This window comes from Sus scrofa, chromosome 10, assembly GCF_000003025.6.
Source record: "Sus scrofa isolate TJ Tabasco breed Duroc chromosome 10, Sscrofa11.1, whole genome shotgun sequence".
In the NCBI taxonomy this organism is placed as follows: domain Eukaryota; kingdom Metazoa; phylum Chordata; class Mammalia; order Artiodactyla; family Suidae; genus Sus; species Sus scrofa.
The window spans coordinates 3182060-3205866 of NC_010452.4; the positions used below are offsets into that span (position 1 = coordinate 3182060).

General features: G+C 35.1%; 1 protein-coding gene across 3 annotated transcripts in view; it reads left to right on the plus strand.

The window, feature by feature from the left end:
* BRINP3 (BMP/retinoic acid inducible neural specific 3) overlaps positions 1 to 23807 on the plus strand; it is a 404393-nt gene that overhangs the window by 218823 nt on the left and 161763 nt on the right. For all 3 annotated transcript variants that reach the window (XM_013980016.2, XM_013980017.2, XM_005667914.3), the window contains exon 4: positions 16235 to 16425. In XM_013980016.2, coding sequence (XP_013835470.1) covers positions 16235 to 16425 — 191 coding nt within the window. The remainder of the gene's footprint in view (positions 1 to 16234; positions 16426 to 23807) is intronic.

The following is a 23807-nucleotide window of genomic DNA, read 5'->3' on the forward strand; positions in this document are numbered from 1 at the left end:
CATTCCAGCAGCTAATAGGTAATGTATTAAGCACTGTTTATTTACAACTGTGAAGAGTATTTTTCATTCTGAGCAGCATAAAAACAGTTTCATTTCGACCACTGGATTTTGAATGCACAGAGTTTGAAAAGCCATAATTAACTTTTTAGCAGACATAGTTACTTTTTTTTTTTTTTTTCACGTACAGATTTAGTTTGGAATTTTTTCCTGAAAGTGCTTCTTATGAGAATGTATTTGTAGTTACCGCTTGGTCAACTTCAGCATATTGTCAGATATTTAATTTTGTTAAATACAGAAAACATTTTCTTTGTTGTTGAAGGGAAAATCTGTGTAATTGATGTCCATAATAACATTAACTCTCTAGGGTAATTATCTAAAATATCAAATACTACCTCAGTGACTACATACTCTGTAACTAACTATACCCACAAGGTAGTTTATTTAGCCAAAATTTTATGATATATATTTTTGTGTGTATATCTCTCAAGGAAAAAAAAAACAGAGATAACTAAACTAGAATATGATAGAATATTCTGTTTTTTTTTTCTTATTTTCTTACACTGGAAGTATAGAAAATCTGAATATCCTCATTAAATTTCAGAAATACTCAATTCTCCCTTTTATCTATGCAAATTCCATTGCATAGAGAATTTGCAATGTTTTTAACTCTATGTCATGCACCATCTTCTTTCAAAATATATTAACAGCTGCTTTTCTCATTTTCATATGGTCTCTTCTTAGGAAGTGCACATTCCTTTTATTTTAGTTTATCTGTAATATAATTTAAATAAGTTAATGTGGTTATATATATATATTTATATACACACACTTTGTTTCTTAAGCAAATATGAATAATTACTTTAAAATACATAGAACTATCTCCTCTACAAGAATACATATTCTGTTTAATAAAAAGAACTAAAAGAAGGAAAAGAACAGTTTTCTGAAGCTTTCTATCCCAGGGAATTATTAACATAATGGCACAGATGCAGAGAAAAGATTGCCATAGTGGTACTTAAAACCAAATATTTACTCATACTCCTACTACTTGAGATTAATTCTATTTGCTCATCTTTTTGTCTTTTCTCTCTCTCTGTCTCTGCTTTCTCTCTTTCATTCTATCATCTCCAGCCCTCTCATGTTTCTCTGGTAACTAAGACAAAGACTTGGAAATTCAAGTAATATTGTTAATTCACTTAATGGTTTATAAGACAGTCACATACTAAAATGATTTGAACCCATTTATTAAAATAATAAAGATAACAGGTGAAAATGAAATTAAAATTGCTATGTCCGTTGATCTTAATAATGGCATTCTTGGCAACTAAGTCAAGAGATAAATGCTAAGCTTTAGAATTTCACAAATTTGATTGTATTTGTTCTTATTTTTCTTTATAGCACTTTGACGAGACCGATAAAATCACCTGTCCATTGATTTGACAAATATGTACTGAGTTACCTATAAAACTGCAAAGATTCAGGACTCTCCTTAAAAGAACACACAGGGCACTGATAATGACAGACATTTGCCTTGGTAGCAAAATTTACTGTGGTTTAGTGGCCATATTACTTGAGTGTGGTCCATGGTTCAAAGGCATCAGTATCACCTTAGAACTTGTTAGAAATGCAGAATCTCAGATTCCATCCCAGATTAATGAATCAGAATCTACACGTTAACAAAATCTTCAGGTGATTTATAGGCACATTAAGTGTGGACAGCACTATTTAGAGTATCTGTATAAATTTAGAGTGTACTTAACTGTTCCAGAAATCTCACTTCTGAGAATTAATCTTACCAAAATAATTGCAGGCACTATAACTACATCTAACAAAGTGTTCATTATCGCATTGTTTGTAAATTGCTCCAAAATAGAAGTAAGTTGATTGTATTTTACTCAGGGTATATTCTATCCTTGGAATTATATCTTTTCAGTTCCTCTTTTTTTTTATGACATTGTTCTCTAAAGACTCTTGGATCTGGGCCCTTTTGTTTAAAATTTTTTCAGGCTTTTTGCAGAGGGGGGGTAGAGTTTTAATAACCATAAGATCCATTGCTTTCCTTTGGAGTGTTTTGCAAAACATCTTAAATTGCTTTGCCAAGGCTGCATAAGGCTAGCTATTTCCTTCCCATAATATCTTGCAGATTCCAATTGGTATTAAGCCAACATGTTTGTTTTTTACTGTCTTTATATATTTGGTTCTACTCCTTGTCAGAAGCCTATTTTTATACAATTTTTTTCCTTCTATATGTTTCTAAAACACTCTTTTTTATACACATCTGTATTAGTGGAAAGATACATATCACCAGGATTTATACCTTTTAACACATTAAACTAAGGAAGGGTGATCATTAGCAATGCGAGTAAACACTGTGACAAGTGAAACAAAACTTCAGAAAGACAGAGATACTTAAAATATGGTAAAATGTAGCACAAAGAAAAACGTGACCTGTTATTACCAAAAATAGGATAACATTTTTAGCTATAATGATACATCAAATGTAAAACGTACAATTACATTTCAGGTATGTTTGCACTGGTTATTCCCTTACAAAGAATTTCTACTCAAATGGTAGTTTGAGTAGAAAGCAAAACCGACCGTCAACATCAGATTTTCAGGTATAAGGAAGTTGAATGACCGGGAAGACATTTGCCATAAATGCACATTTTTTGCTGAGTGGAATGGTATGCTTGTCCATCGGCAGTAGCAATGATAAACTAAAATAAACGTAGCCAACATCAAAGTTCTTCATTGTAGTTTAAAAAGAAAGAACCTCAAATCTCAGGACATTGTGACTGTAATGCTTGTGTCTCCTTAATATTATTTGTTTCGACTGAGGACCCCCTGTGATTTTGCTCTGAGGGTCTCCTCATTCTGGGACTCAAGATGAAGAAGGCTCTTTGCTCCTGGCAAAGAGCAAAGGCAAAAAATCAAACAAAAAAACCCCAAAAACCAAAAAAAACAGAGTACCTTTCTGGTGCCTCTCGAAACTTGTCCTGAATCTCGGCATACCTGGCACAAATTATTCCACTGACCTAAACATTTTCATTTTCAATACCAAGTTAAAGGGAATCATGCATTGTTCTTCTTTACAAGGGACCGTTAATCCATGTGTGCATGTTTGTATCCATAACAGGAAAAAAAAAAAATTGCAAGGAATCATCTGTCGCATCATCCTGTTGATATGGCTCTGGCATTCTTTTACTCATCCTTGTATCCACTGCTTTTGGTTCTAACACTTTGAAAGCCTTACCTCTTTCCCCAATAACTATATACATGAGAATGCCAATTGAGAGAATCCACGTGAAAAGACAATAGTTGAAAGTTCTTTACTTTCTCTCTGTCATGGATGCAGTTTCGATGACTTGAAAACTAAGACAGAGAAATACATAGTATTGAGGTCCAAGTCACAATTACCTCTTCCTACCTTATGAACTAATCATAGGATAAAATTAAAGTCATGATTTTTTTTTTGGTTGTTTTATTGTCCTCTGTTTCTCATGCTGTGTGAAAGCATCTTCCAATATGTGCTTTTAATGTACATAAACTACCACAGCAGTTGAGTTGTAAAAGGTACAGCTGCATGATTTCTATGTGAAATAATCACATCTTTTTATGCCTACCATCGTTAATCCTTTTCACTTTCTAACAGACTCAGAATGTTGAATCGTTTCAAAATCATATTTGGTTTTTACGAAGTGGGTGAATGTCCTTTGGCATTCATGTCATGCTTGTGAGCCACAGCTGGTTTAAAAAAATGTGGATGAAAGTAACATTGGAACACAATTTTTTTAGCTGATTGAATAAAATCTCGGTTTTTAAATCTGAATATTTTTGCATAGAATTCTGATGAACTTGTATAACGGACAGAGATTTACAATTGAAGTTGAGACTGTATTATTCTTTCTTAAGACACACTGTAAAAGTTTCAAAGAAGGTAAATAACGTGAACATCACAAAAGCATTTTAGTCATGTAAAATTTAAAAAAAAAAGCAGAAATTTAAATTGCTTTCCTAGAGGAAAGAAATGGGCTTATTTTCCATCTAAATTGAATGGCCTTGTCGAAATAACTTAGATCCTTAACAATACATGACTTGCAAAACTTGAAAGTAGCATAAGCTAGTCTGCTGACATCCCTAGTTATATGTTCTGTTTCGAAATAAGAGATTAAGACAAAGGGTGCATAACAGAACAGTTATGATCATTTAAACTGCAGATTTAAGCTGCCTCACGTGCTTTACTGCAGCAAAAGCTTTTGCCTACATGAAGTACCGTTCCACTCTTGAGAAGAACTAGAAGCGATTTATGAATGGCTTCTATTTATCTGGTTCTTGTAAAGGATAACCAACTACTATCTTCAATAATCCCATCTATCTTGATGACAATTTCCATTAGAAAACAGTTTGACTAATATCAGGTTCCCGGGGTGAAATTTAATGTCTATGAAATTCTAACAAGAAAAATTTAAAAACCCAGTTCATTTACTGTTGGGCCCTAAGAAAAAAAAAAAAGGAAAGGAGAGGAAACCAGAATTTATTGTATACATCATGTGTTCTGTCAAACTATAGAGAGGAACTGTATTTTTTAATCTTCTCAAGCAGTTGCAAGTAGGATATTTTTTAGTCTGTTTTATAAGTGAAAATGCTAAGGCTATGTGTGATTGTATAGCAGAGGGAACTATAGCCGATCTCTTGGGATAGAACATGATGGAAAATAGTGTAAGAAAAATGTTTGTCTATGTATGACTGGGTCCCTGTGCTGTACAGCAGAAATTGACACAACACAATCGACAATACTTTCTAAAAAAAAAAAAAAAAAAGAAACCTCAAAAAGCAAAATCCTGTGGTTATCAGGTAGAGGGAAAAAAGGCTGTCAGGATACGCCCTAAATACACCTGACTCCAAAACTCATGCTTTCCTTTCCCTCAATATGTCATGTTTCCTTCAAATTAAAAAATAAAAAAATAAATAAACAGAAAAATTCGTAATAAAATTAAGATTTACAATGGCATCTTTTCATTTGCTTTCCCCTGTTGTTTGTAGCACATATTCTCAGCATAGAAGGAAGAAGAAGCATTGGTCTGTACCTTCCAAGCAAATGTGAAATCCTTGAAAAATAAAGGAATTATTTTTCACATGTCCAGGAGAAAAAGAGTAAAAACTCCAAATATTCATGGTAGTGTCCATGGGCCATTAGTTTCCTACCTTTGTCTTTGATTACTTAAGCCCGTTAACTTTGGTCTTCCCTTTCACTTCGTTGTAATGAAAGCCACTCTGAAATAGTGATCCCTAGCTCTTGTTTTGTGTCATTTTGCAGTTGTAGCATGAGATGGTCTAATATTTATAAAATATTCTTAAATAAAATTAGTTCAAATTTGTTTTTTGTTTTATTTTTAAACTCCGTTACCCCTCCACCACCCCTCTCCATATCCTTTTCTCCACCGGCAACCACTAGTTTGTTCTCTATAACTGCGAATCTGCTTATTTTTTTGTTATGTTTGCTTTTTGTTGCATTTTTTATTTTTTTAATTTTTTTTTTTTTTTTTTTTTTTGCCTTTTCTAGGGCCAGACCCACAGCATATGGAAGTTCCCAGGTTAGGGGGTCTATCGGAGCTGTAGCCGCCAGCCTACGCCACGGCCCCAGCAACATGGGATTCAAGCCGCATCTTCGACCTACCCCACAGCTCACAGCAACTCCAGATCCTTAACCCACTGAGTGAGGCCAGGGATCGAACCCACAGCCTCATTGTTCCTAGTTGGATTCGTTACCCACTGAGCCACGATGGGAACTCCTATTTTTAGGATTTTTTTTTTGAGACCTATTTTTCGAAGTGGCTGCACCAATTTAAATTCCCACTAACAGGGTATGAGGCTGCCCTTTTCTTCATGCTTCACCAACTTTTGTTATTTGTACACTTTTTTCTCTCTGACAGGTGTGAGGCAATATCTCATTGTGGTTTTTATTTGCATTTTACTGATAATTAGCAATGTCGAGCATCCTTTCATGTGCCTATTGGCCATCTCCATGTACTCTTTGGAATAATGTCTATTCAGATATTCTATCCATTTTTTAATCATATTGTTTGATTTTTTTTAATGTTGAGTTGTATGTGCTGTTTCTATATTTTGAATATTAACCATTTATCAAAAATATAATTTGCCAATATTTTCTATCATTCAGTAGGTTGTATTTTTATTTTGTCAGTGCTTTTCTTAGTTATGCAAAACTTTTGAGTTTAATTAGGTCCCACTTGTTTATTTTTGCTCTTTTTACTTTTGCTTTAAGATACATATCCAGAAAAATATCGCTACAATTTATGTCAAAGAGTGTTTTTCCTGTTTTCCTCTAGGAGCTTATGGTTTCCCTTATTAAATTTATACCCTTAAACTATTTTGAGTTAATTTTTGTATGTCTGGTGTAGGAAAGTTCTAATTTCATTCTTTTACAGGTAGCTCTCTAGTTTTCCTAGCAGCATGTATTAAAGACACTATCTCATCTCCATTGTGTATTCTTGCCTCTTTTGTCATAGATTAATGACCATAATTGCAAAGATTTAGCTCTGGACTCTGTAGTCTTCCATTGATCTATGTGTCTGTTTTTGTGACAGACCATATTGTTTTGACTACTATAGCTTTGTAGTATACATTGAAGTCTGGGAGTGTGATTTCTCCAGCTCTGTTCTTTCTCAAGATTGTTTTGACTACTTGGGAATCATTTCTGTTTCCATAATTTTTTTTTAATTATTTGTCCTAATTCTATGAAAACTGTCCTTGGTTTTTTGTAAGGATTATATTGAATCTATAAATTGCCTTGGATAACATGGTCATTTTAACAATATTAATTCTTCCAATCGATGGACATGGTATATATTTCTATCTGTATCATCTTTAGTTATCTTCATCAGTGTCCTAGTTTTCCACGCCCAGGTCTTTTACCTCCTAGGCAGGTTTATTATATTTTTTTAATATGGTGGTAAATCAGACTGTTTCCTTAATTTCTCTCTTTGCTAGTTCATTATTAATGTATAGAAATGCAACAGATTTCTGTATGTTATGTGTCTAGTTTTGTATTCCACAATTTTTCCCAATTAATTAATGAGCAAGAGTAGTTTTCTGCTAGTGTCCTTAGGATTTTATAGTATAGAACATGTCATCTGCAAAGAGTAGCAGTTTTATTTCTTCCTTTCACATTTAGATTCCTTTTGTACATTTTCTTATGTGATTGCTATGGCTAGGACTTCCAAAAATTTGTTGGCTAAAAGTGGCAGGAGTGGACATCTTTGTCTTGTTTTTGGTCTTAGAGCAAATACTTTCAGCTTTTGCCATATGTTTTTGAATATGATGTTAGTTTTTGGTTTGTCATGTAATGCCTTTATTATGTTGATGTATATTCCCTCTCTGCCCATATTTTGGAGAGTTTCTATCATAAATTGATGTCGAATTTTGTCAAAAACTTTTTCTGCATCTATTGAGATGATCTTTTTTTTAATTTTTTTTCAATTTGTTGATGTGGCATATCACATTGATTTGTAGATACTGAAAAATCCTTGCACCCATGGGATAAATCTCACTTGATCATGATTTATGATCCCTTTAATGTATTGTTGGATTCAGTTTGTGAGTATTTTGTTGAGGATTTTTGTATCAATGTTCATCAGTGATATTAGCCTGTAATTTTCTTTTTTGTATGTGTGGTGTCAGGGTGATGCTGGCCTTGTAGAATGAGTTCAGAAGTATTCTTTCCTCTGCAGTTTTTTGGAATAGTTTGAGAAGGATAAATGTTTACACTTCCCTAAATGTTTGGTAGACTTCATCTACAATGTCATCTGGTCCTGGACTTTTGTTTGTTGAGAATTTTTAATTACTGGTTCAATTTTAATACTGGTAAGTGGTCTGTTCATATTTTCTATTTCTTTTGGGTTTAGTATTGAGAGATTGTACCTTTCTAAGAATTTGACCATTTCTTCTAGATTACCAATTTATTGGCATATAGCTGTTTGCAGTAGTCTCTCATGATCTTTTATATTTCTGTATTGTTAGTTGTAACTTCTTTTCCTTTTCTGATTTTATTGATTTGGGCACCCTCCATTTTTTATTCCTGGTGAGTCTAGTCTGGCTATATGTTTATCAATTTTGTTTACCTTTTCAAAGAACCATCTTTTTGTTATGTTAATATTTTTTTTTTGGTCTCTATTTCATTGATTTCAGCTCTAATCTTTATTATTTATTTCCATTTACTAACTTTGGGTTTTCTGCTTTTTTTGTCCTTTTCTAGTTCCTTTAGGAATAAGGTTAACTTAATTTTTTAAATTATCATGTGCTACTTCTCCTTTTTTGGGTGAGATAGGAATCAATAGAAATCCCATTAATAAGAAATAAATGATGTGGAATATTTCACCAGAAGAGTGAAGATTATGGGGATACAATATTTTAAGGACTTTTTGGGAAGATCTTTAATTTCTGTATATGGACCCAAATTATGACTAGTGTTAATGAATTTATAAAAGAAGGAGATTGTTAAAGAAGTAGAAATCCAGGCTTAGGTTCATCACAAATAAGACAAAATAGCTAAAATTACCAAAAATGTCCAGATATGTAATGAGTTGCTTTAGGTAGTTCTAGTAAATTGTGACGAATAAAAACTAATAGCATGCCAGCAACATTTGAATTATTATTATAATATTAAGTCTTTCATAGATATTAACTCTTTTATGCTTATAGCCACACTTTGAAGGAGCGATTACTATGCTCATGTTACATAGGAATCCTAAGTTATATATTTAAGACCATCATATTACTAAGTAGAAGCTGATGTTAGAACCTAAATCTCTTTTGCAGTAGTAGTTGATACACTTAAATATAAACCATAATAATTAATTCTACATTTTTTTTCCTACATAACCACATACTTCGGTAAAAGAATCCATTCTAGTGGCCTAATCATCTATTCTGCTCAAGGACATATATTTTAAAAATTAATGTTGGACACCTCCAGTAATGCGAAAATTCACTACCAGGCAAGAGAGACATAGTGTAGATGATTCTTTTCACATATTTAAATGGCTCTCTTACATCTCCAAAAGGCAAAACTAATGTCCAATAAATCAGTTGAACCAGTATTTTGAACTTAATGTATATTGCCTAACTGAAGATTATAGTAAGCTTTCTTCTAATACCAAAATCTGTAGAAAACAATATGAATGCAGAGAGGCTGAGCTTGGATTTAGAGGTAATTTGCAAATGAAATCATCTGAGAGCTATTAAATCATTTAGAATTTCATTTTAGCCATAATATTAGAGTCATGAATTTACTAGTTACTTAAGAAAAAATTGTTATAACCAGGTATGTTTTCAACATGGGCCAACCACAGATAGTTGCAAACATTCATGCCATGATATTTTTTTAAATGAAATTTTCAAATATACTCAAATTAGAGAGACTTGTATAATACATACTCATATACCCATATTAATCTCATATGCTATATAAAACTGTACTGCGACCGTTAATATTCCTACCTACAAATAGACTAAAGAATGAAGTTTGCTGATTCTTTGTACATTTATTTGTCTGTAGAGTATTCCAAAAATGGTCTTACATTTAAAATACTATGCTCAAGAAGTTCCCACTGTGGCTCAGCGGTTAATGAACCTGAGTAGTATCCACCGGGACGTGGGTTAAATCCCTGGCCTCACTCAGTGGGTTAAGGATCCAGCATTGCTGTGGCTGTGGGGTAGGCTAGCAGTTGTAGCTCCAATTCGACCCCTACCCTGGGAACTTCCATGTGCCACAGGTTCAGCCCTAATAAAAAAAAAAAAGATTAAGACAAAAATAAAATAAAATACTGTGTTCATAGGTCAATTAAAAGAGCTACTTTTACAAACAATAAACAATTACTTGGTTAAAAAAAATGGCTTTTTCTTTTTATTTATTTTTTTTTTTGTCTTTTCTACGGCCACACCCACAGCATATGGAGGTTCCCAGGCTAGGGGTCTGATTAGAGCTAAAGCCACTGACCTACACCACAGCCACAACAATGCCAGATCCAAGCTTCGTCTGTGATCTACACCACAGCTCATGGCAATGCTGGATCCTTAACCCACTGATTGAGGCCAGTAACCGAACCTGCAACCTCATGGTTCCTAATCAGATTCATTAACCACTGAGCCACAGTGGGAACTCCAACAATTGGCTTAATTTTAATTCTTAAGGGTTGATGATTTTTTTTCTATTGGATTTGATAGATTTTTATAATTAAATAAGATCATTATAAAAGATCTTATTTTAGTGTTAAAAAAAAACTTTAACAAAGTATATTCAGAGAAGTCTTTATTCCGAAAGTTCCTTTCATTCTGTTCTCTCCCCTTTCTTTTAGGTAAACGTAGATAAAAGAGTTTGATTAATCCTTCCAGTGTTTTTTTTTTCCCTAAATAAAACATAAATCCATCCATATATTTATATCACCCCTTTTCTTATAAAAAAAAAAAAGTCCCTCTTGTGAAACACAATTTTATCCACTTTGCCTTGGTCATGTTTGTGTGCAGAAATAATTCTACTTTCTTATATAATCAATTCCTATCGATTAGGCATTTGTGTTGTTACACATATTATTAAAAAGCCACAGTGAGACACCTTTAGCATATTTTAGCCATTGTTTCTTTGGAATACATTCTCAAAGTTGGCTGCAGAGTCAATTCTTGCTAATAACTGCCAAATTTCTCCCCACAGTTTTATCATTTTTGCCCTTGAGCAACAATATATCAGAGGACCTATTTTCTTCAAGTGTACCCACAGCTTTGCCAGGGTTTTCAAACTTGTGAATTTTGGCAAAGTCCATAATAACAACAAGGTGATACATCAATATACCTTAAATTTGTGCTTCTCATACTATGATTTAGATTGAAAGCCTTTTCAATTTATATATATTTTTTTGTCTTTTCCTATATAAACCCTCTTATCTTTCTATGCCTGAATCTTGTTTCTTGCTTGATTTTTAGAAGCTCTTGGAACGTTACAGTTATTAGTCACTTGTCCGTAATATAAGTTGCAAACATCTCTCCACAATGCAAAATTTATTTGTGTTTTGTGCTAAAAAAAAAAAAAAAGAAAAGAAAACCAGCTCTTTTTATATTGCCTAATTCATCTTTTATTGTGTTACTTTTGGACTTTTAGCCATGGTTAGGAATGCTTTTTCCCATTCCTGCATTTTCATTCATTATTTTTTTAGTCAATTCTTTTCATTTTATTAAGTATTCATGTCTCCAATTTGTTAGGAATATCTCCTCAGATACAAAATATGCTTTAGGAGTTCCCATTGTGGCTCAGCAGCAGTGTTCTGACTAGTATCCCTAAGGACAGAGGTTCGACCCCTGGCCTCACTCAGTGGGTTAAGGATCCAGCATTTCCATGAGCTGTGGTGTAGGTCACAGATGCAGCTCTGATATGGCGTTGCTGTGGCTGTGGCTTAGGCCAGCTGTTGGAGCTCTGATTTGACCTCTAGCCTGGGAACCTCCATATGCCATGGATATGGCCCTAAAAAGACAAAAAAAAATGTATATATATGCACATGTGTATACCTATACATGTATATGTGTGTGTATACACTTTATTTTTCAAATGGCTATTCTGATGACACAATGCCATTTATTGAAAATTCTACCCCTCCCCATTGAATTAATATTCTATCCTATATACTAAATTTTAATATATACTTGATTTTTTCCTGTTCCAATGGTCTCTGTATTCGTACATCTAAACTACACTGTTTTAATTATATACATTTTAAAATATGTATTCATATACAGAGAGGTGTTTTCATTCTTATCCATTCCTTTGGAAAGTTTTCTGTTTACTTTTCTTTGATTTTTTCCTTAAAATTTTTATAATTAACATCACTTTCTCTAGGAGACAAAAAAATGACACATCTGGTTCTTTAATAAAAATTGGATTAAACTTACACATTAACTTCAGGAAAAGTGATATATTTTTAACTTTGAATATTCCAGTTCAAAACAAAGCACCATGCCATTTATCGGTCTATTTTTGTCATTTTCAGGAGTGGCTTATAATTTTGTATGTGTGTTTTGCATTTTTCTTTGTATTATGAATGTTGCACCTTAATCCATTACTTCTAACTAATTATTATCTGAATATTTCAGTCTATCAAATTAGTAATGTTTTATTATTTTCTGCAATGTTACTAAGTTCTGTTACCATGTGTTTATCCACTGATTTTCTTGAGTTTTTCAAATGAACAATCAGGTTATCTGTGAATTTATTAACATGTCAAAAAGTAGTATCAATTGTGGGTTTATTTATCTGGTTCTCATTTTAATTGAAATGCTTTATGGATAGTAAGTACAGCATTGTCTTTTAGGTGGCAAATCATATATTTTATCTTTTAAAGGATTTTTAATTGAATCCTAACTTATCAAAAATTAATCAGCAATAGGTATTATCAGTCATGTATTTATCAATCATTTATCAATGCATTTATCAAATACATTTGTACATGTATCACATGTATCAATCAATAATGTATTTATCAAATGCATTGTAGGCATTAATGGAGATCAAAGATTTTCAAGATATACTTATAAGCACAGTTACATTGAACTATCTTTTCACTTCTACAATTCTATTTGGTCATGAGATATAAGCTTTAAAATTTACTATAGGATACAGTTTACTATTGCTTTATTTTTTTATTTGGCTTCAATAATAATACATTGTAATAATTGTTGTGTGTGTGCGTGTCATCTTTTCCAGATTTTTTGTTCAACATTATACTCAATTTATTACAGCTGTTTTCCTGCATTTCATATCATCTGTAAACATTTTAAATAATATCAGATTTTTTTGTTTTGTTTTGTATTTTTAGGGCCCCACCCATGGCATATGGAAGTTCCCAGGCTAGGAGTAGAATCAGAGCTACAGCTGTGAGCCTGCACCACAGCCACAGCCCCTCGGGATCTGGGTTGTCTCTGTGACCTACAACACAACTCATGGCAATGCGCAGACTCTTAACCCACTGAGCAAGGCCAGGGATCAAACCTGCATCCTCATGGATGCTAGTCACCATAAAGGCCAATTGATTGTGTTTTATTTATTTAGTTAGTTAGTTTTGGTGGAGGTATTCTGTGCTGAGACATTTAAAGTTATTTACAAAAGTTTTACAAAGTAATATTTATCTTAAAATGTATCTGTTTAAGAATTCCCACTGTGGCTCAAACATCACAGGGAGATGGAGAGGAGGAATTTGGTCAGATATGAAAGATGATCAGATGTGCAGGATAAGGGATTCTTGCTAAAGTAACCTGACAGAAGTCTTCCTTAAACGGGGCTCTTGAGAACATGCCCAAGGAAAGGGTCTAATCAAAACAAGCTCCTGGGAGTGTGTATAGAATTTGGTTAGGAGAAACTCTGTCAAATGATTTTTGCCCCCACATTTTTGGAAATTACTAATAATTTTTTAACAGAATATGACCAGTTTTTCTAAATGTTCCGTATACTCTAGGAAATAAGTTTTCATTTTCCTCTCTATTAGTATAAGGTTTACCATTTTCCTCTAAGATCTACCTTATTAATGCGGTTGTATAGATTGCTATCCTTACTTTTTTTAAACCCTCCCGCCCCCCGCATCTATCTAGGTCTAGGAAATGTGTGTTGGAGTCTCCTAAAAAATAGCAGCGTATGCATATTTTAACCTATACCTTCCATGTCTTCTGCTTTATGACAAGTGCTGCAATTAAAGCAAATTTGCAACTCTTAGTCTTTAGCACTCTTCAGTATATTTCATTTCCCCCTTTCATTAATGCTGGTATGAGTTCTACAATATATGATGTAGACATTATTCAATTTGCTTCCTTTTTATTTTTGCATTCACATTGACAAAGACAAATGTCTTTGTCATTTTGTTTTTTACTTTCCTTCAGAAGATCTATCTCTTGCTGTCTTCCTCTGTTCAGGCTGCTATAGTGAAGCATCACCAACTATGTAGCTTATAAACAGCACACAGCAAAAATGTATTGCTTATAGTTCTTCAGGCTCTAAGTCTAAGATCAGAATGTCAGCTAGCATGGTTGGATGAGGGCTTTCTTCCAGGTCACAGATTTTTTTCCTGCTTTTTTTTTTTTTTTTCTTTTAGGGCTGAACCTGCAACATATGGAGGTTCCCAGGCTAGGGGTCGAGTTGGAGCTGCAGCTGCTGGCCTACACCACAGCCACAACAACCCCAGATCCAAGCCACATCTGTGACCTACACCACAGCTCATGGCAACACCGATGGATCCTTACCCCCCCTGAGCAAAGCTAGGGGTCGAACCTGCATCCTCGTGGTTGCTAGTCAGATTAGTTTCCACTGAGCCATATGGGAACCTTTTCCTGTATCTTTACAGGTAAGAAGGGACAAGGAATTTCTCTGGAGCCTCCTTTCCAGAGGCACTTCTTCCATTCCTGAGGGCTCCGTCCTCATGACCTTCCACAGGCCCCACCCCCGAATACCATCATTTTAGAAGGGTAGCATTTCAACCTATGACTGCTGGGGGGCACAGACATTCAGACTATAGCACTCGCATGTGCACAGAGCAGAGCCACATTAGGGGTTCATAGACCATCTGTATCTACATCCAAGATGCTTGTTTGGGGACGGCTCACAACTTGGTGCTCAAATGATTATTCTCAGATTCAACTGTCTTTCTGAGATGCATTCCCTCAAATGTCCTACCAGCTGATCCTCTCCTTCAGGGGCGAATAATTGCTGTGGGTTTTCTATAGTATTTTACTTATATATTCCCCTTCTTGCTCTCAGATGTTCCCACCGAAAGCGGTATATCATACACAAGGTTTAAGGCTGTTAGTAATTTGGCCCACTCATTCATATTTTTTTTCCTTCAGCTCTTCTACTCTGCCTGATTTCCAGATTGCATGCTGATATCCCAGTACCAACTCAGAATGCCACTTTCCAGGATAACATTGCTGACATCTTCTTTCTGATACCCATTTACCGCATCTCTTGCAGAAAAGCATAAACTGTCACGTAGCACTGGATGGTCGCTTAGGCTGGGTCACTTGAAAGATGGTATTATTTTTAATTTGGAGAAGAAATGTGAACTATTGTTCTGTTAGAAAATCTCATTTGGTCTTTCATAAAACTGGCTTTTGCCAATTCATCAGTGGGCATAATGCCACCTGAACAGATGGGTTTCTGAAAGAACAAGAACAAGCTTCAAGTTTGACAATTATGTGCTACATAAACATCCAAGAATATGGAGGTCTGAGGATGGCAGCAGTGCTTCATGTTAAACTTAAATGATGTTGACATATTTTGTTAACATTTGTACATTGAAAACTGTGTAATATGCTTTAAATTTCACCTTAGTGAAACCATTGTCAAGTACCTAAAACTTCCATGGAGGTTAGTGATTTCCTTAGAGAATATCTGACTAATATAAAATATTTTGATATCATACCATGTTTGGGAAACCTCTGAATTTAGTACATATATATGTATGACTATATATTCATATACATGTTTTCTCTGCATTTTCAAGAAACAATTGAAAACAGCTAATGTTTTGTAATAGACTTGGTCATGTTTCCATTTGCCATGCTGATTTGTAGTAAATATTGAGACTATTTAACATAATTTTTCATCTGAATTTGCTTTGGGGCCTCAAGAGTGTTAGGTAAGATAAACTATTTGTTGAGAAAGTCAACAAAATCTAGAGAAACTGTTCCATAACAACTTGCTCTTCAATATTTACTAAATAAGTGGGGGGTTTTTTTGTTTTGTTTTCTTGTCTTTTTAGGGCTGCACCTGCAGCATATGGAGGTTCTCAGGTTAGGGGTCGAATCAGAGCTACAGCTGCTGGCCTACACCGCAGCCACAGCAACACAGGATCCGAGCCGCATCTGCGACCTACACCACAGCTCATGGCAACGCCGATCCACAACCCACTGAGTAGGCCAGGGATTGAACCTGCGTCCTCATGGATGCTCGTCAGATTCGTTTCAGCCACAGCAGGAGCTCCCTAAATATGTATTTATGACGATCAAAATCCCAAAATATAAGGATGCAGCAAATAGTTGTGAACAAAACAAAACTCCCTGACTGTTAGTTGTTTATCATTCTTTTGTTTCCTCGTGGCTGTAACCTAGGCTTCCTCACCTGCAGGTAATGGAACACCCTGATTTGAGGTGGAAAATGGAATAATGTAAAATATTATTAATGCAGGAGAGGAGTCACTCACCATTTTTGTGGACAAGCGGAAGCTGAGCAAACGATCTGAAGGAAGTGATTCCAGCACCAATAGCTCCTCGGTCACCCTGGAGACGCTCCATCAGCTGGCTGCCTCCTATTTCATTGACAGGGACAGCACCCTCCGGAGACTTCACCACATTCAAATCGCATCCACTGCCATAAAGGTAGGAGGGCGTTGACCCTAAGATTGTGTCCCAGCATCCCCTTTTCTGTTGCTAAAATCCATGTCTATGTATGCTTTTGTCTCACTGATTTCAACATGTGTATCCTGGAAAATCATTTTAGATTCCCTTACATTTTGAGTGTTGCAGTATAGTCAAGATGACACATTGTATCTATTTTCATGTAATTTGGTGATCTGAATGATTGGGTCAAGGTTTTTCATGTCAGAGCATCAATTGAAATACACTTGAGTTGTGCAAGTTTATCTTGGGGTACACGGACCCCATAAAGTGTACATGGATAAGGCTTTGTTTTAATGACACGGATTTCTTTTGTAAAATTTCACATTTTCTTGCGTGCCTTTAAAAACATCATCCTGAGAAGGGCTCAAAGGAGGTCAATGACATAAAAACATTAAGTCTAATTTAAGGAGTATTTTTCTCCCAACGTTTTTAGAACACAATTAAGAAGTATAAGTATTTATTCAAAAGTTTCTAGAAGTCAAGATACACCCATAATCTAGAATTAGTGGATAAACTCCACATGTGCACGAAAACCCTTGGCTTCTAACTCAACAAAGGTTGACTTTGCCAGAGAAAGGGAGAATAAGATACCTTTACTTTTCAAAAAAAAAATGAAGGGAAAGAGAGAGAGAGAGGCAGGCAGTGGTTTCCAAAACAATAGATGTTTTGACATATTTCTCTGGCAGTTTGGATCTACATGTTATTGTGTTTGGCCAATGGCCATTGCAGTTCTAACAGCCCAGAGATTTGGCACTGTGTGTCAGTGTGATTCTGCACTAAGTTAACCAGAGCAAAATAAAACATGAAGAGTATTTCTTAGGGTTTCAAGTGGTACATTTCCTCATTAATGTAAAAAGTAGCCATTAAATATATCATTCTATTGTTTGATGAGATTCAAATTGTAGGTATTATTTTTTCATTGAATTGAAAATTTAACATGTTGATATGTTGAGAATGCTAATAAAAATTAGTCCAAGGTGTATCTTTTGTCCAAGATTATATTCAGGGGAATCAAAGGTGACCTGAAAATATTTTTATATTAAGGGTTAAGCAAGCAATAACTGCCCATCATTATAGTGCTAGCAGATGAGGTTAAGAAAAAGAATTCTATATATATAAATTATATAGTTATAGTTAGTCTACTTCTGACTGTAGGACTTGCATTATATTGAGCAATCCAGTATATAAATAGTATTTATGCTGTGTGGATAAAAACATAGCCAGCACGAACACAGATGTAGTTCATTTAAAAATTATTGTAAGGTAGAGTAGTATTGTAGGTATTTAGCTTGAGGTGGCTGAGAAGAACTAGGCTTTTTCAGAAATCAATTTCAATGATATACACAGTAACTTAAAGTGTATTTTCTAATAGAAGACATCACTGTTGTAAGCGTGTTTATTATTTGGCTATTGATCGTTTTTGCTCAGTACCAGGTAGAATTATACAATAGAATTTTTGTACTCACACTATGTAAGAAATATTCATTCATGGTTCATGTCAAAACTTAATGGATATTTGTAAATACTCTTTTCTTCCCCAAGAGAAGTGCAGATCACACAGGGCATCTGCTTTAAGGGTTCAGACTATTGCATGCAGGCCTTGTTCTTAGATCTGGATGATTCCGCCGGCAATGATAAGTCTCAACAAAGGTCAGAGTCTAGCTCTCTGGTACGAATGAGCCAGCCCCAAAGGAGATGTGACTTTTACTAAGGAGTGATCTGTGAACGGTTCTGGGGAAGAGAAAGAAGGAGCTGGGAGAGTGGGAGGGCGAGCAGCCTTACCTCGAAAGGACTCCAGAAAGTGTGCGTTATCTGTTAAACTTGGAGGGGCGTGCTAGAGCCTCTGATGGAAATATTTTAAAGGGTGCGTAGAGTGGCAGGGAACAGGAACGAAAGTGGGGCTTTCATCAGGGAGAGGAAACAGAGCAGTAGGCGGATGATGCAGAGATGGGTTGTAAAGAGATGTGCACATGGCTTGTGAGTAACTAAGGGAACAAAGGAAATGAGGTCCATCCCCCTGGCAGCCACATGGCTAAGAACATAATCGCAGGAGTACATAGGGAGCATGGCGGCGAGCTTGTAGGGCCTGGGAAAGAGGGGAGGGTGGTTGGACCTCTCAGGGTTAAATGTAGGCCTAAGGCAGTTACAGTTTCAAGTGACTGGTGGTTATCTGGTCCAGGGTCAGCTGCAATCTAGGTTATTGTGACAGCTCTGGGGAAAGATGCTTGAGCAGGTCTACAGAGTCCTCGAATTTCATGCACACTTTTATTCTCCTGTGCATTTTCCTGGGGAGTATACTTTTTTAATTTTCATTAGTTATCATATGTGTCTCTACACAGGTAAAAGTTGTCTCTCCTCAATTATAAGATTATAATTGGTTAGATGTAAGTTAAGAAGGTAAGAAGGACTGAGTGCTGAGGGTAGTGCGTGTGTAAGTAGAATCCAAGGACGTGCAACTACTGAAATCCTTTATACTTGGATAACTAACTCAATGCAAAGTGCTTTTGTAGGATATCTGAAACTCCTTTACTAAATCTTTAAAAGTTCAATGCATTGCTTTTTTATTTTAAAGATTTCCACTAAGGATAGCAAGAGCCACAATTTCCTTGATTAGCTAATATACCTTGTGTTTTAAGTGCCACATAGTGGGCATTTAATTTCTTGAACAATTGTTATAGGAAGATGTCCCTTGATTCACATAACTTAGGAGACAGAGTATTGTTAAAAAATAAAGTCACATAAGATCATTATCAGTTGACAGCAAAAATAAAATTAAAGCTGCATAATCATGCCTACTTTTATCATGCTAATTCTTGCAAAAACACAAAAGAGTTGGACAGATAGCATTAACTATGAGCCAGTTTCTGGAAAATGGAATAGAACAAATTGTTGTTTTTAATCTCGTAATTATGAATGTAAATGTAGATTGCTGTTCATTAACACATCTGTAAACAAACAAACAAAAACAGAACGGCTCAAATGCTCATGAAGCTTAATTAACTGCTATACTATTCTAATAATGGCATTTATATCAATATAATGATCAATGCAATAAATAACATGTCAAGTACAATGTCAAAAATTGTCCACCATTTTCAGAAGATTCAACTCAATTGACACAAGTTATCTAAAAGATCACACTAGCATATTCTTTAGGTTTATTTTGAAATGGTCAAATAAACCTTAATATGTTATCAGCAGTGGTGAGAAAATCAAAATAGACACTTGGGGGAAATTTTAGTCTATCCCCTGAAATAACATCTGTATGTTTAAAAAATTTCCTTAATACTCTAAGTTTTAAAAATCAGATTACATGCAGTGAGTGAAATTAAAATATTTTCAAACTGGATAAAAAATTTAAAAGACCTCAGTTATTATTATTTTTCTAAAAGAAGAATATAAGGTTCTCTATTTTTGGCATCTTTCTAATATAGAAAAAAATTGGAATGATTATTAAAATTATGGTGTTTAGCATTTTGCCCAAAAAAATTAGGAAAAAGCACAAACAATGTAATAAAGGTACTTACCGATCAATATTCCAGCTGAAAATATTCATCTCCACGTGATGTTTCAGTGCTGCATAGTTCCCTTAAGTGTGTTGAAGGTGATGTTGAGAAGCTCCACGACCTTAGAATTGCATTTCTACTTCTAAAATTATACAAATACACTAAATGAAAATATTAAAAGCAATTTATAAAATTAGGATATGCATTAGAAAATACAGTGGAGAAAAGACCATTCCTTCACCAAGCAGCCCTGGGAAAGCTGGACAGATGCACATAAATCACGGAAGTCAGGACATTCCTTCACCCCACACGCAACTGGACAGCCACTGGGAAAACTGGACAGCCTTGTGTGAATCAATGACAGTGGAACACACCTTCTCACCACGCACAAAAATAAACTCCAAATGGCTTAAAGACGTAAATATAAGCCGTGGCACAACAAAACTCCTTGAAGAGGACATAGACAAAACATTTTCTGGTCTAAATTATAGCAGTGTTTTCTTCGGTTGATCTCCTAAGGCAACAGAAATAAAAGCAAACCATAAATAAAGGAGACCTAATCAAACTTAGAAGCTTTTGCACAACAAAGGAAACCATAAACAAAATGAAAACACAACTAATGTCCTGGAGAAATATTTTCTAACAATATTACCACGAGGGCTTACTTTCCGAAAGATGCAAACAGTTCATACAACTCAGTAACAGAAACAAACAAACAACCAACCCAACAAAAAATGGGCAGAAGGCCTAAAGAGACATTTCTCCCAACAGGACAAACAGACGGCTGATAGGCGTATTTTGAAAAGAGGGACAACAGCACTAATTATCAGAGAAATGTAAAGCACACAACGATGAGGTACCACCTCCCACCAGTCAGAATGGCCATCACTAAAAAGTCTACAAATCTGGGAGTTCTCTGATGACCTAGTGGGTTGAGGCTCCTGCGTTCTCACCGCTTTCACTCTGGTTGCTGCTGTGCAGTGTAGGTTCCATCCCTGGCCCAGGAATTCCCACATATTGCCTGTGTTGCAGAAAAAAAAAAAAAAAAGAGAGAAAAAAAATACAAAACACCCAAGAGAACCTGAAATAAATGTTGCATTAAAAAAAAAGTCTACAAGTCTTAAATAGTCTACAAAGCCTGGAGAAAAGTGGCCCTCCTGTTCTGTTGGTGGGAATGTAACCTGGTATAGTCGCTAAAGAGAACATCATGGAGGTTCCTTTAAAAACTAGAAGTATATGGCACAGCTTCAATCCCTGGCCCTGGAACTTCCACATGCTGCAGAGGAAGCCAAAGATCCAAAACAAAACTTGGAATGGAGTTGCCATGGATCCTTCCGTCCTACTCCTCAGCATATATCTGGAGAGAGCTCTAATTCCAAAACATACATGCACCCCAAAGTTGATAACTGTTTATAACATACGAGATATGGAAACAACCTAAATGCCTGTCAGCATGTGAATGGATAAAGATATGGTGTATATTGAATGGAATACTACTTAGCCATAAAAAAGAATGAAATAATGCCTTTCGCAGCAACTTGGAGGGACCTAGAGATTCTCATACTAAGTGAAGAAAGTCAGAAAGAGAAAAACAAATATATGATATCACTTATATATAGAATTTAAAATATGATACATATGAACTTATTCACAAAATAGAAAGAGACTCACAGACATAGACAGTAAATGTCTGGTTACAAAGGGGAAAGAGTGTGGGGGAGGGATAAATTAGGAGTTTAGAATCAGCAGGTAACAAACTGCTATGTATGAAACAAATAGACAAGATGCTACCACATAGCAAAGGGGACAAGAAAATAATTAAAGCTACTTATAAAATTAGGCTTGACCATAATTTTCCAAGAAGCTTTTTTCATATGTAAATTATTCGATTTGGGGAAATAAAATTAGTAAAACTTCACAATTATTTTTTTTTATTTAACCTCCACATGTTCAAAAAAATCTTACTTTAAGAAAACGCAACATAGACAGTTTCCATGTGAACATTCATAATAATTAGACGTTTGACTTCGTGTCTTAGTTTTATCTTCAGGAAGACTCTCTTTTACACAGCAAACTCTCTTAGGGTTTTAAAAGAATAGTTTAACTTACAAACTTACAAAAGTATCTAATTAGTGCAATCGAAGTTGTACATTTAACTTAGTACATTTAACAAGTTGGACAATGTTGGTCAAGTTGACCACAAACTTACCTGAAATTTTCTTGTATACATACTTACTTGCCCCAATTTTTTAGGGTGAAGAAGAAAATACATAATTCCAGAATAATTCATATAATTAATATGTATAAAGCTAGTGTCACGGTTAAATTCATGAAAGCAAAATTTCCAGAATAAGTAAGAATCATTTCTTTTCATTTTCTGAATTTTTACATGTTTGATAATAATTTCCTGGTTTTCATTTAGATAGTTATTTCCTCTGTGTCATGTCTTTGCTTTTGGCAAACAATCCTGAGGCAGAATCTGTTTTTGTTTATGTTTTGTTTTTATTTTTTATTTATTATTTATTTTTTTTAATGAGAGTTGCAACGTTTATTTCAGGTTCTCTCTTGTTTTTTGGTGGTTTTTTTTTTGGATTTTTTTTTCTTTTTTGCCACGCAGGCAGGATGTGGGAATTCCTGGGCCAGGGATTGAACCTACGCCGCACAGCAGCAACCAGAGCCACAGCGGTGAGAACGCAGGAGCCTCAACCCGCTAGGCCATCAGAGAACTCCCTATGTTTTGTTTTTAATCAAAATAGCTTCTATATAGTGGCTACCAAACAATAAATCAGTAGCAGTTAAGCTTTGCTGTTTAAATATTAATTATATAAATCAAGGAAGGTTTTAAAATTCAATTTGGGGTATTTATTGGCATCTGTTTCATTCTATTCTTCTTTTTCCGGCTCTTTTCCTAATTTAGTCTTGTTTCCTGTGACAGAGTCTATACTGTGTGAGTCCATTATATCTTATTTATTTTCTGCTCCTTCACATCTCAGCTGTCTTCCCACTATCACTCAAAATGCATCTTGTGTTTCTCTTTCTCGTGATAAATTACACATCATTATACTTTCTGTGTTGCAACTGAGCATTGACTAAATTATTATCATTTCCATGTACAAAGACTATTTGAAGTGAAAAAGCCAGAAAAAATAAAATCAAGCAAAGAAAATGATATTACATAAAATTTCAAATCTCTAAACAGGCAGAACTGCTTCTAACCAAATTTGATTAACAAGGTCTGGATTTACCCTCCTACCTGGCAATCAAAAAATGACAAAAGATATAAAAATATTGGTTTTGCAACCATTGAACAATAGACACTGAAGGACAGTGATTCATGAGAGATGGGAAACAACTGGGGTAGGCCTATAAGGGCCCCAGGTTACTGTCCTTTCCAGGGAGTGGTGTAGGGAGAGAAAATCCAGGCAGATACCAAATAGTTCTTTTCTTTTTTTTTTCTGCCTTTGAGGGGCACCCCCGTGGCATATGGAAGTTCTCAGGCTAGGGAACTTCCTGGGAAGGGGTCAAATCAGAGCTGTAACTGCCAGCCACAGCTGCAGCCACAACAATGCCAGATCTGAGCCGAGTCTGCAACCTACATGACAGCTCATGGCAACGCCAGATCCTTAACCCACTGAGCAGAGCCAGGGATCGAACCTGCAACCTCATGGATACTAGTTGGGTTTGTTACCATTGAGCCACAACAGGAACTCCCCAAATGATTCTTTAAATTGAGAACAGAGCTCCAAATTAAGAGAGAACTATGTATTTCTAATTCGTTGGATAGAATACCAAAGAGGAGGAAGCTATGTAGAGAGAAAACCCCAGGAACTATAGAGGTTTGCCCTCTAGTATTTA